Source organism: Ranitomeya variabilis, chromosome 2 (assembly GCF_051348905.1).
Source record: "Ranitomeya variabilis isolate aRanVar5 chromosome 2, aRanVar5.hap1, whole genome shotgun sequence".
Taxonomy (NCBI): domain Eukaryota; kingdom Metazoa; phylum Chordata; class Amphibia; order Anura; family Dendrobatidae; genus Ranitomeya; species Ranitomeya variabilis.
In genome coordinates, this window is record NC_135233.1 from 482,839,163 (window position 1) to 482,852,188 (window position 13,026).

A 13,026-nucleotide genomic window follows, 5' to 3' on the forward strand; every position below is an offset into this window, starting at 1 on the left:
CAGAGAAAAACACTCGTCACTGTGTCAGTGGGGTTCAGTAACGTCAGCTGTTCCCCTGCTGTGTAGCCGGCAACGTGTCCTGCAAACGCCACGCAGACACAACAGACAATAAGCTGCCTCCCTCCAGTGCAGGCTTCGGCCTACACTCTGACTCTCTGCCTCTCTGCTCCTCCTTGATTCCCTGGGCTCTAACACCGCCAGTTGGTGCTCGGAAGTGCTGGCTGCACAGAGAAAAACACTCGCCACTGTGTCAGTGGGATTCAGTAACGTCAGCTGTTCCCCTGCTGTGTAGCCGGCAACATGTCCTGTAAACACCACACAGACACAACAGACAATAAGCTGCCTCCCTCCAGTGCAGGCTTCGGCCTACACTCTGCCACTCTGCTCCTCCTTGATTCCCTGGGCTCTAACACCACCTGTTGGTGCTCGGAAGTGCTGGCTGCACAGAGAAAAACACTCGCCACTGTGTCAGTGGGGTTCAGTAATGCCAGCTGTTCCCCTGCTGTGTAGCCTGCAACGTGTCCTGCAAATGCCACGCAGACACAACAGATGATAAGCTGCCTCCCTCCAGTGCAGGCTTCGGCCTACACTCTGCCACTCTGCTCCTCCTTGATTCCCTGGGCTCTAACACCGCCAGTTGGTGCTCGGAAGTGCTGGCTGCACAGAGAAAAACACTCGCCACTGTGTCAGTGGGGTTCAGTAACGTCAGCTGTTCCCCTGCTGTGTAGCCGGCAACGTATCCTGCAAACGCCACGCAGACACAACAGACAATAAGCTGCCTCCCTCCTTTGCAGGCTTCGGCCTACACTCTGCCACTCTGCTCCTCCTTGATTCCCTGGGCTTCAACACTGCCAGTTAGTGCTCAGATGTGCTGGCTGCACAGAGAAAAACACTCGCCACTGTGTCAGTGGGGTTCAGTAACGCCAGCTGTTCCCCTGCTGTCTAGCCAGCAATGTGTCCTGCAAACGCCACGCAGACACAACAGACACTAAGCTGACTCCAGGGCAGGCTTCGGCCTACACTCTGCTCCCCCTGCTGACCCTTTGCTCCAACACCGCTAGTTGGGGCTCTAGGAAGACAATCTTGAATAGGTCTCCCTGGTTCCATTACCATCAGCTGGTTCTGGGCAGAGCCTGTGGCTTAGGTGCCTCCTTCTGGGTATCCGAGTTCCACCAATGTCTTTTGGTCCTTGGTAGTGCTTTCTGGCACAGGTACCTCCTGCTTAGTAACCGTGTTCCAGTACCGTCAGCTGGTCCTCGGTTGTTCCATTGGCTCTTTTACCTTCTGCTACCCATCCGTGTTCCAGTACCATCAGCTGTTTCTCGGCAGTTTCTTTTGCTCTTTTACCTTCTGCTCCCCATCCTGGTTCCAGTACCGTCAGCTTGTTCTGGGTAGAGCCTTTGGCTTAGGTGCCTCCTTCTGGGTATCCGAGTTCCACCAACATCTGGTGGTCCTTGGTAGTGCTTTCTGGCACGGGGACCTCCTGCTTAGTAACCGTGTTCCAGTACCATCAGCTGGTCCTCGGTTGTTCCATTGGCTCTTTTACCTTCTGCTACCCATCCGGGTTCCAGTACTGTCAGCTGTTTCTCGCCAGTGTCTTTTGCTCTTGTACCTTCTGCTCCCCATCCTGGTTCCAGTATTGTCAGCTGGTTCCGGGCAGAGCCTTTGGCTTAGGTGCCTCCTTCTGGGTATCCGAGTTCCACCAACGTCAGATGGTCCTTGGTAGTGCTTTCTGGCACGGGTTCCTCCTGCTTAGTAACCGGGTTCCAGTAACGTCAGCTGGTCCTCGGTAGTTCCATTGGCTCTTTGACCTTCGGGTAGCCATCCGAGTTCCAGTTCCATCAGCTTGTTTTCGGCATTTTCTCAGCCTTCTTGTACCTTCTGCTACATTTCCAAGTTCAAGACCTTAAAGATGACGACCCGGAAGACCAAGAAGCAGAAGAACAAGAGGCTGCAGAACAAAAAGCAGAAGAATATTAAGCATAAGACCAAACATCAGAGCAAAAGATATTATCTAAATTATAAGCAGAAGAAGACTAAGCAGTGTATGGGGGTGAGTCCGTTCCTCCTTGTGGTGCCCCTGGAAAAAGCCTGCTGCTGCAGGCCTAACTGAACGCGGATAAATCCTGTTTTAACTCTTTTGTGACAGGTAGAACAGAAGGTGTAATCTTCAAACTTTTATAGATAACAACTACAGGAATGCCTATCACAAATAAGAATATGATGAAGAAGTAGAATATGAAAAAGAAGAATAGTTTAATAAAAAGAATATGAAGAATGTAACCAAAAAAAATAATAGGTAGAAGATGAAGAAGAAGATGAATAAGGTGAAGAAGAAGTTGATGTCAAAGATGCTGCTGCTGAGGATGATGAAGAAGAAAGTGTGGGAGAAGTAAAAAAGAAGGTGAAGGGCATGGAAGTACTGAAACATCAATATCTGACAAAATAAAAAAAATCTTAACATAGTCAATATCTTTGTAACTCCGAACGTATTAAAAAAAAAAAAAATCCTGCTATTCTATTTGATTGGGCTAAACCTATATGCCTTTAATGTCTCCGCCACCTCCCCCAATACATCCTACATTATTCTTAGTTGTTTTCCTTCATGTAGAATTAATATACAAGGAAAGAAAGGGTTTATTTTAATTCCGATATTTTGGTCCCATTGACTTGCATTGGTATCGGGTATTGGTATCGGCAATATCCGATATTTTTTGAATATCGGCAGATCCAATCCGATACCGATACTTTACGATATCGGAAGGTATCGCTCAACACTATTCATGATGCCTACCAGAGGTATTTTTATTTTTGCATTTTCATTTTTTTGCTTTACTTCTCCCCAAAGCCATAACTTTTTTATTTTTTGGTCAAAATAGCCATGTAAGGGCTTATTTTTTGGGGACGAGTTGTACTTTTGAATGACATCTTTTTTAGCATATCATGTGCTAGAAAATGGGAAAAAATTCCAAGTGCGGTAAAATTGCCAAAAAAGTGCAATCCCACAGTTGTTTTTTGCTTTTTTTATCATGTTCACTACATGCTAAAACTGACCTGCCAATATGATTTTCCAGGTCATTACAAGTTCATAGACATCAAACATGTTTAGGTTCTTTTTTATTTAATTGGTGAAAAAAATTCCAAAGTTTGTTAAAAAGAAATTGCGCCATTTTCCGATACCCGTAGCATCTTCATTTTTCATGATCTGGGGTTGGGTTAGAGCTTATTTTTTTCCTTTATTTGAAGTTATAATTGAAGTAACTCTATCAAGGATGGAATCCTGGTATGGATGGGTAACCACACCTAGAGAATGTTAAACATCACCGAACCAAAAAATAAGTAGACAGCTAGAAACGCCTCGAAAAACAAACTATAGACTGCATGATAACGTTTGACTTTAGTGTTGGGAAAAAAAAGCACATGAAAAAGAACATTTTTTCTCCAATTGTGCCATATGAGAAACCACCCATGAGTAGTGTTGAGCATTCCGATACCGCAAGTATCGGGTATCGGCCGATACTTGCGGTATCGGAATTCCGATACCGAGTTCCGATACTTTTGTGGTATCGGGAATCGGTATCGGAACCATATTCATGTGTAAAATAAAGAATTAAAATAAAAAATATGGATATACTCACCTCTCCGGCGGCCCCTTGATCTTACTGATGTAACCGGGAGCCTCCGTTCCTAAGAATGAGCGCGTGAAGGGCCTTCGATGACGTCGCGGCTTCTGATTGGTCGCGTGACCGCTCATGTGACTGCTCACGCGACCAATCAGAAGCCGCGACGTCAGCCGCGACGTCATCGAAGGTCCTTCACGGGCTCATTCTTAGGAACGGAGGCTCCCGGTTACAGCAGTAAGGTCCAGGGGACGCCGGAGAGGTGAGTATATCCATATATATCCATATACTCACCTCTCCGGTGGCCCCTGGACCTTACCGCTGTAACCGGGAGCCTCCGTTCCTAAGAATGAGCCCGTGAAGGACCTTCGATGACGTCACGGTTGACTTCGCGGCTTCTGATTGGTCGCGTGAGCGGTCACATGAGCGGTCACGCGACCAATCAGAAGCCGCGACATCATCGAAGGCCCTTCACGCGCTCATTCTTAGGAACGGAGGCTCCCGGTTACAGCAGTAAGATCCAGGGGCCACCGGAGAGGTGAGTATATCCATATTTTTTATTTTAATTCTTTATTTTACACATGAATATGGATCCCAGGGCCTGAAGGAGAGTTTCCTCTCCTTCAGACCCTGGGAACCATTCCGATACTTTGCGTCCCATTGAAATGCATTGGTATCGGGTATCGGTATCGGCGATATCCAATATTTTTCGGGTATCGGCCGATACTATCCGATACCGATACTTTCAAGTATCGGACGGTATCGCTCAACACTACCCATGAGGCATTAAAAAATGTTGTTGAAAATTTTGAGAAAGTGGGCTAAAGGCGGGAAATTTATAATGTAAAAATATAACTTATATTTGGCTATTTTGCGGATCCAGCATTGGTATTTTGGTGATACTCACTGGTGATAATGAAACTTCAAATATTTACTGGACCGCTGCAGCCACTCACAGGCTTCAGTGGACACATGTTGAACACTGCTGAGACCAGTGATTGACTGCAGCGGTCACTTGATAATGTAATTTTAAATGATAGGTGGAAAGTTGATAAATGATACTCACCGCACAAGTTAGGACTTCTCCAATCTGGTGGTCTGCCTCCAGCAAGTGCACACTGACGGGAGTATTCAGTCTTAGTGCTGCACAAGCAGAAAGAACGATACTCTGCTGTGGCATTACAAAGGCACATATCCAAAATATAAGCCTCCACATAGGGCTTTGGGTTCACCAGTTTGTTGCAGTGCCTCCATTTAAAGTTTTGTAAGTGTTTCAAGCACACAGCTCTCTAGAAAACAGAAATAAAAGAATATTATAAATGGATCTTGATAAAATGTTTACATTAAAGGAGACCCATCAATTGTATTTTTAAAAGAATGACATATACTGCTCGTGCAGTCAAACTTATTGTCGGTCCGAGTGCGATCTGACAAAACATTGGATCACACTGGGCCAAATTTTATTCTATTGGTCTGTTCACATGTCAGATTTTTTCCTCGGCCAAAATCCTCAAGTATCACAAAGCAATCCAATAAAGAAGAAAAATCAGCTCCACTCATTTGAGTCAGGTTGTTTCCACGTAGTTACTCATATCAATTTTTAAAGATATACTTTTTTAGTACTTTTGCAGAGCTCATGATGATTATCCAACAATCAAATAAATGGCTACGAGGGTTTAAAAAGGAAACCTGCGACATTGTTATTTTATGAATTGTTAACAATATGAGATACAATTATAAATCAGAAAGAGATGAATGAAGCTCTTGCTAAATTTAGGTTTTCCATTGGCTTAAAAAAAATGACAAACAATCATGATGGAGCTCAGAGCAGATGCAAATTCACTTTCCATACACAGCAAAGAAATTATCCACTTCCACTGTAAATTGTAAACTCTTGCAGGCATGGGCTGTTCCTCCTAATCTAATAAAAATTATGTATTTATTTTATTATTCGGTGGTTTCTTGCTATTCTTCTTCATATCTAAAAAGATTAATTCAATCTGTAGCAGCTACAGCTGAGTGCTACAGATCAGTTATTATTCTTCTGCACCCCCACTGATCAGCTGTAGTATGCTCAAGGATGGATGGTATAAATATTGATCAGAGCTGTAATCTGCAGCTTCATTAAATGTGTAGGAACCACTGCCAGGTGCTGAGATCAGCTCCTATTCACTTGGATCTGATATCAAAGACCTAGACTGAAGACAAGTCAAGAGTATTTTGCAATCTATCCATTAAGTAAATCTTTTAACCATGGATTTACATCCTGAAAACAATTCTTACAAAAACGATGCATTTCTTTATTGGTTCTGGCTTAGGGTCTTCACAGATTTCTTCTGGTTTCCTCAATTTTTGTAACTGTCCAAACAGTAGTGGGTCAATTACAATTCCTGTTAACGAAAAGGCCAGTTAATAATATATATCATCCATCAGACAACTGCAAACATTACAACAGTGCTAAAATTCTGCACAGCCTAACATTGTTGTTATGAGGTTATTCCATTTGGATAATCCACTGTTAAATTAAAGTCACTGTCTCCTCTGGTAATTGCAGGAAATATTTGCTATAATGTGATTGCTATAATGTGATAGCATCTATTCAAATTAATGGGAAAAAGTAAAAAGGATTGTTCCGACACACCATCACGATATAATAAAATCAGATTTACTTTTTAAGGCATGTCAGCCATAGTAAAAACAGCAAGAACCTGATGCGTTCCTGGCGCGATATGTGCCCTTAGTCATAGGATATAAAAATAGTGAGACCTGCAAACATATATAGAGGGAATAGACCAATAAGAAATGATCGGCTAATTGCATTAATGATGCACAGGGAAGCAATGCGCCAACGCAGCGAGATAAGGTTGGAACAAAAGTAGCAATATGATTAATATATGCAAAAAAAATCATTTGTAAAATTCATCCCTTTTTGGAACTCGGTGCCCAATTTTAGAATCCAGAAAGCTTTCCTGATAGTGAGTAGTGTCTGTCTGTTTCCTCCACCATCAGGGTTATTCACTTTCTCAAATCCAAAAAATGCAAAATGGGTGGTGTCTCCTTTGTGAGCGTTGACAAAATGTTTGGATCCTCCTGAATACAATCCATTTTTATTGTGAATGTTGGTTAAATGTTCTGCCATTATTATTTTTCTTGTGGTGCATCCAATATATTTGGGATGACAAGAAAGACAGCAAATGCAAAAAATGACATGTTTAGTATCACAATTGATAAAAGATGTGATGTTACTTTAAAGGTGTTATGCACTGCTCAGACAATTCCTTCTGAATCCACCTGTAAAATAATAACACTTATACTAATCTCAGATGCCGGCGCTGTTCCAGCGGTGATAGCGCTGGCTTTTCCCAGGGTTTGCGTAACACTTTGTAACACTTAAGTAACGTGATACCTGCTGCCAATCAGCTCTGGCTCTACTCTCCTCTCCTATGGATATAACTGACATCCAGAGGAAGTGAAAGAGAAGCAACAGCTCTCACTTCCTCTGGATGTCTTGATTTGTCAGTAGGTGAGGAGAGCTAATTAATTAATTACAATGTCACATGAACCCCGAGAAAGACAATGCTGACACTGCTGGAACAGCATTGGCTTTGGAAGTGAGTATAAGACCACGTTCACACGTTCAGTATTTGGTCAGTATTTTACCTCAGTATTTGTAAGCCAAGACCAGGAGTGGGTGATAAATCCAGAAGTGGTGACGTGTTTCTATTATACTTTTCCTCTGATTGTTCCACTCCTGGTTTTGGCTTACAAATACTGATGTAACATACTGATCAAATACTGAGCATCTGAATGTGGCATAAGTGATATTATTTTACTGGGGGGAAGCATAGTGGTTGAGAAGGGGTTGTTGTACTGGCTAACTCCTTTAATAAAATGTTTCTGTTATTTTTCTGCCCTAAAATACCATAAAACAAAAAAAAAGAAAAAAGTGGAAACTATAACATCAGCCTATGACACACAATTATGTAACCCAAAAGTGGCCGGTTAGGGTTCCTAGTTTATTTAGTGTCATACGCCAAAAGCAAAAAAACACTGGCTGTGCTGCCGTAATAAAGAATCCTTGGGACCAAGATGAGTTGAACCGTTTTTATTTCCACAATGCATTTCAATGCTGGACTAGCGTCTTTTTCAAGTGAAAAAAACAATTGCAATGTTTTTATCCTGTTATCGTCCAAACTGGTCAACTATCCTGGAGGAGATCATCCCCCAGACATGAGGCAGCAGCAGCTGATATCATCAGGTGTTCATACGAGTGGTGCCTCCACGCAACCTGCTCAGGTGAGCACCTTCCTTTTACTTTCCTTTGAAGCTAAAAGGGTATCACCAGAAGGTCTTGTGTGCTTTTTGTTCCCCTACAGCTCTAAGGCCATGTGCACACGTTCAGTATTTTTCACGTTTTTTTCGCGTTTTTCGCTATAAAACGTGATAAAAATGAGAAAAAAACGCGAAAAAAAACTTACATATGCCTCCCATTATTTTCAGTGTATTCCGCATATTTTGTGCCATGCTGCATTTTTTTCTGCGAAAAAATCGCATAGCGGAAAAAAAAGCAACATGTTCATTAAATTTGCGGAATTGCGGGGATTCCGCACACCTAGGAGTGCATTGATCTGCTTACTTTCCACACGGGGCTGTGCCCACCATGCGGGAAGTAAGCAGATTATATGCGGTTGGTACCCAGGGTGGAGGAGAGGAGACTCTCCTCCACGAACTGGGCACCATATAATTGGTAAAAAAAAAGAATTAAAATAAAAAATAGTGATATACTCACCTTTAAAACTCAAGAGAACAAAGGAGTATATTGGGTACAAAAAATTTATTAAGTGTACAGTATATAAATATAAGTAATAATTTATATATTTAAGCAACCAGAGGTACAAAAAACACATGTAAAATGCATATAGGATGATGACAGGAAAACCCATCTGGTGCACAGGGCCCTGAAAATGAATCAATCTGCACTATGGCGCGGATAGATAGAAACAATAGGCATGCAATGCCATGTGGCTACACAAGTGCAAAGTAGGGACACCAATGGTCAGTGATAGAAACCACAAGGCATGCTTACCGCAATAATGACAGGGCTGCACCTGGGCACCAGGCTGGGACCAAGAGGGAGACCCCCGACGCGCGTTTCGCAAACGCGATAAACAGCTTTCTCAAGGGGATGAGAGTAAAGGGGCCAAGAAGGATCTTAAGAAGAGGCCGGAATCAGGGCATGTGACGTCTCACATGTCCAGAAGCGGCCAATGGTAAGCGGCGATGCCGGCGCGTGCGCAGATCGGACGGCAGGTCCTGGGACCAGAAGCAGCGTCCAGCATCACCACGTGTGCACGGGGAAGGAACGCCCCGGTCACACGTGGGAGGCAAGAGTGACGCCGCCCTGGAGCAGGAGCCGGCACTTCAGATCGGCGCACGCGCTCTGCCGCAAGAATGAAAAAGAAAGAAAAAAGGCAAAAGATAGTGCTCACAGGTAAGACAATACATAGGAGAGAACAGGAGAAGTAAATACTGCACAGGCAATTGATATTTAAATACAGGGAGAGATATTCACACATGTACAATTATGTTAAAGAGTCTCAGATGAAATTTTAGGGTGCGTCATGTCTCCCTCTCCAAAGGATCACAGAGCCCGATCATCACACACAGGCTCTAGGCTGGAAGCGAAGAAGTTTTCAGACTTGTATGGTGAAAGAAGACTTCTCCATCATAGAAATAAATAGATCTCGGCACACCACAAAAATATATACGGAAACTATGAAAAAGTGGAACACAAAACAAAATGAATAACACAATAAAAATGCATAAATCTTAATATAAATATAAAAACAAGACCCAGCACAGGGAAACCCTGTACCAATGGACAAAGGGGTCAGGACATGGTCAGATGTTAATTAAAAGGGGAAGATAAAGGGGAAGGGAAGGAGCGAGACATAATAAATGACAATGGAAAATAAACAAATAAACTCATATAAAGCTAATCCGCGCACACTCAAGGCATCATAAAAATGACGCGAAGCTTAGCGACTCATTCAGACCGTTAGGCGCGACCGTGTTGAGCCTAACGATCCAGGCTGCTTCACGTTGTGCCAACGCTTTCTTATAGTCGCCCCCGCGTGCACCCAGGTGTATGCAATCGATGCCCCTAACCCGAAGCGACCCCGCGTCACACCCATGGTGTTGTTTAAAGTGGCGCGGAATCGTCTTTAGGAGAGAGGCATCCTCCACAGTCACAGCAGCCTGGATATCACGCACATGTTCTCTGGTGCGGATACGAAGCTCCCTCGAGGTTAGACCCACGTAAATTAGAGGGCAGCTACACGTGGCGTAATACACCACATTTTTAGTACTACATGATATGTGGTGTCTGATGGAATATGTCTTACTACCATCGGAAGATGTAAAGGATGTAGTCCGAATGATGTTGGCACAGGCCACACAATGGCCGCACTGAAAGCAGCCAAGCACCGGGCCTCTGGACCCAAATGGGTTACTGGCAGGAGGTACATAGTGGCTCCGAACAAGCATGTTGTTAAGATTAGGAGACCTCCTTGCTGTCATAGATGGAAAGTCACCAAGCACAGAGCCCAAAGATAGTTCAGTGCCCAAAATCGGCCAATGTCGGGTCAGGATCTCTCTCATATGAACCCATTCATGGTTATATGTTGTTATAAATCTTATTTTGGAGTCCCTCGACCCGGCATTGGCGCTGTGACTGGTATTATACAGGAGGTCACGGCGAGGAGTCCTCCTCGCTCTATCGTAACCCCGCCTGATGCACCTGCGGCTGTAGCCGCGTGCCTCAAAGCGGGCTCTGAGAGACATGGCCTAGGTCTGTAATGTATCTTCTGTAGAGCAAATCCGCCTCATCCTCAGGAACTGTCCGACAGGGACGGCTCGAATTGTGGCTGGATTATGTGCTGAGTCGGCCCGCAACAGGGCGTTGACAGCCGTCGGCTTCCTAAAGACATCAGTCTGGACGTGACGTGTACTGTCAATCTCCAGACCGATGTCAAGGAAGTCGATACGCCTAGCATCGTACTGGTACGTCAACGTGATGTTATACGGGTTATCATTGAGCCGGCTCATGAAGTCCTCGAGCTGCCGCGCAGTTCCCCCCCACAAAAACAAAATATCATCAATGAAACGAAGCCAGCACAGCACATGGTCAGCGGCCCGGGCCCCCTCGTCGCCAAATATGGATCTCTCCCAATGTCCCAGGAAGAGATTGGCGTACGAGGGGGCACAGGCCGCACCCATGGCCGTGCCGCGCCTCTGAAGATAAAAAATATCTTTAAAAATGAAAAAATTATGTGTGAGGATAAAGCGCAGCAGCTCGAGAATGAAATCGCACAAAGAGCCGTCCAGGTCGGAGGTCCCGAGGAAGAGGCGGACAGCTTCCAGACCATGCTCATGGTCAATGCAGGTGTACAAGGTTTGCACATCCGCAGTGACCAGGAGGACTCCTGGGTCCACCTGGACGCCATCCACCCTAGTGAGGACGTCCGTCGTGTCCTTGACATATGACGGGAGGACCTCGACCAAAGGTTTTAAAAAAAAGTCAATAAATTTGCAGATTGGGTCACACAACCCGCCAATGCCCGACACGATCGGACGCCCCGGGGGGTTGATGGCGTCCTTGTGGACCTTGGGTAGAAGGTAAAACGTGGGGGTCCTCGGGGACCTGACTGTAAGTCCCTCACACACCTTTTTATTGATAATACCCTCCTCCAATGCGTGAGCAAGGATAACCTGTAACTGAGACGAAAAGGAGAGCACCGGATTATAGGCCAATTTAGTATAAGTGGCTGTATCCTTGAGCTGGCGATACACCTCTTTTTCGTACTTAATGCATGGCCAGATCACGATGTTTCCCCCCTTGTCAGCCGGCTTGTAGACCACATCGGTGTATGATTGTAGTTCTGTGATAGCAGAACGTTGGCTATATGTTAAGTTGTCAAACCGACGCTTAGGTGAAAGCTTTTTGAAATCAGCACTAACCAATTTCGTGAATAAATCAACCGCAGGGCAAAGTGACAAGGGGGGAAACCTCGATGATCTAGGCATAATTGCAGGTGGAAACCTACCTTGAGGTGTCGAAGATTGTTCATCCAGTAACTCCTCTAAAATCCGTAGGGTCTCCCTCTCCGTCTCAGTAAGAGGATCATTAACATCCTGACTCTTATGATGTAATTTGCGCAGGATTAATTTCCTTGAAAACAAGTGGAGGTCTTTCAATGCTGTAAAGTAATCAAATGGGTGGGTGGGAGAAAAAGTAAGGCCCCTAGTCAAAACCTCAATTTGTATGGGAGTAAATGTTCGTGTGGAGAGATTCAATACCTGAAGACCCCCCTGAGCACCCGTTCCTTGGTATCTGCCAGCTGCATTTTTGTTCTTCATAGCCTGTCTAGTAGTGACTCTATGGTGTGAGGTCGTGGTCTCCGATTGAATGTCAGGCGTCTGCAGCTGTGAGGCCTCACGGGAAGTGTTAGATGTCACAGACCGTGATCTTGATCTTGAACTAGACAGATCTCTAAACCGGGAACGGGAGCGTTCTCCCTGACCCCGCCATTTATATACATTTGCAGTTTGCTTGTCTCGGACGTCCCGCCTAAACTTCCTCGCCTTATTAGTCTGAATTTCAGTGGCCCACTTCTGGAGGTCCACATCGATGGTGTCATTTAACTTCTTGAGTGCCTCAACGGACAACTCCCTTCGTAATATTAACTGAATAGCATCTATTTCAGTTTCAATGCTACTGAGTGTGCGCAAATCCATATCCCTAAGAAGTGCAATATAACCAAGGGAACATGAGTTAGAAAGCTCCTCCCACTTATCCTTAAAATCCCCTTCAGGGATGGGGAAGGACGGAAACACATGAATTCTCAACCTGCGAGGGATTAATTTTCCTTCTAGATATTTCTCAAAATATGCGTGGTTCCACCACACTTTGGTCCTCTTGCAGAGAAGCTCCTTAAATTTAGCTATGGTGTCCCGTAGATCCCCTCCTAAACCGTCCGGACCCCCGTCCATGCCATCCTTCAATGCATCATCTATTTGCGCCCGCCATGTGGAGTCGCGGGCTCTAAAATCCATAATTGATCTGGAAAAAACTGTGATAAACACAGATATGATTATTGAAACACAACCAGGGAACATGTTACCGGGACCGAGAAACCAGAAAAGGGGGCTAATTTACCACATAATAATGAAAAAAAGCCCCAGGCCTACCACGAGGCCACCCACTCCAAAGTTAAATGACACCATCGATGTGGACCTCCAGAAGTGGGCCACTGAAATTCAGACTAATAAGGCGAGGAAGTTTAGGCGGGACGTCCGAGACAAGCAAACTGCAAATGTATATAAATGGCGGGGTCAGGGAGAACGC

At 44.6% G+C, this 13,026-nt stretch overlaps 1 protein-coding gene across 1 annotated transcript in view; it reads right to left on the reverse strand.

Annotated features, from left to right (window-relative positions):
• The window catches only part of LOC143806868 (mucin-2-like), a 373,557-nt gene that overhangs the window by 208,521 nt on the left and 152,010 nt on the right, over positions 1-13,026 (reverse strand). The window contains exons 6-7 of the mRNA XM_077287848.1: positions 5,904-6,010; positions 4,687-4,909 (exon numbers count right to left, since the gene is read on the reverse strand). Of these exons, the coding sequence (XP_077143963.1) occupies positions 4,687-4,909; positions 5,904-6,010 (330 nt within the window). The remainder of the gene's footprint in view (positions 1-4,686; positions 4,910-5,903; positions 6,011-13,026) is intronic.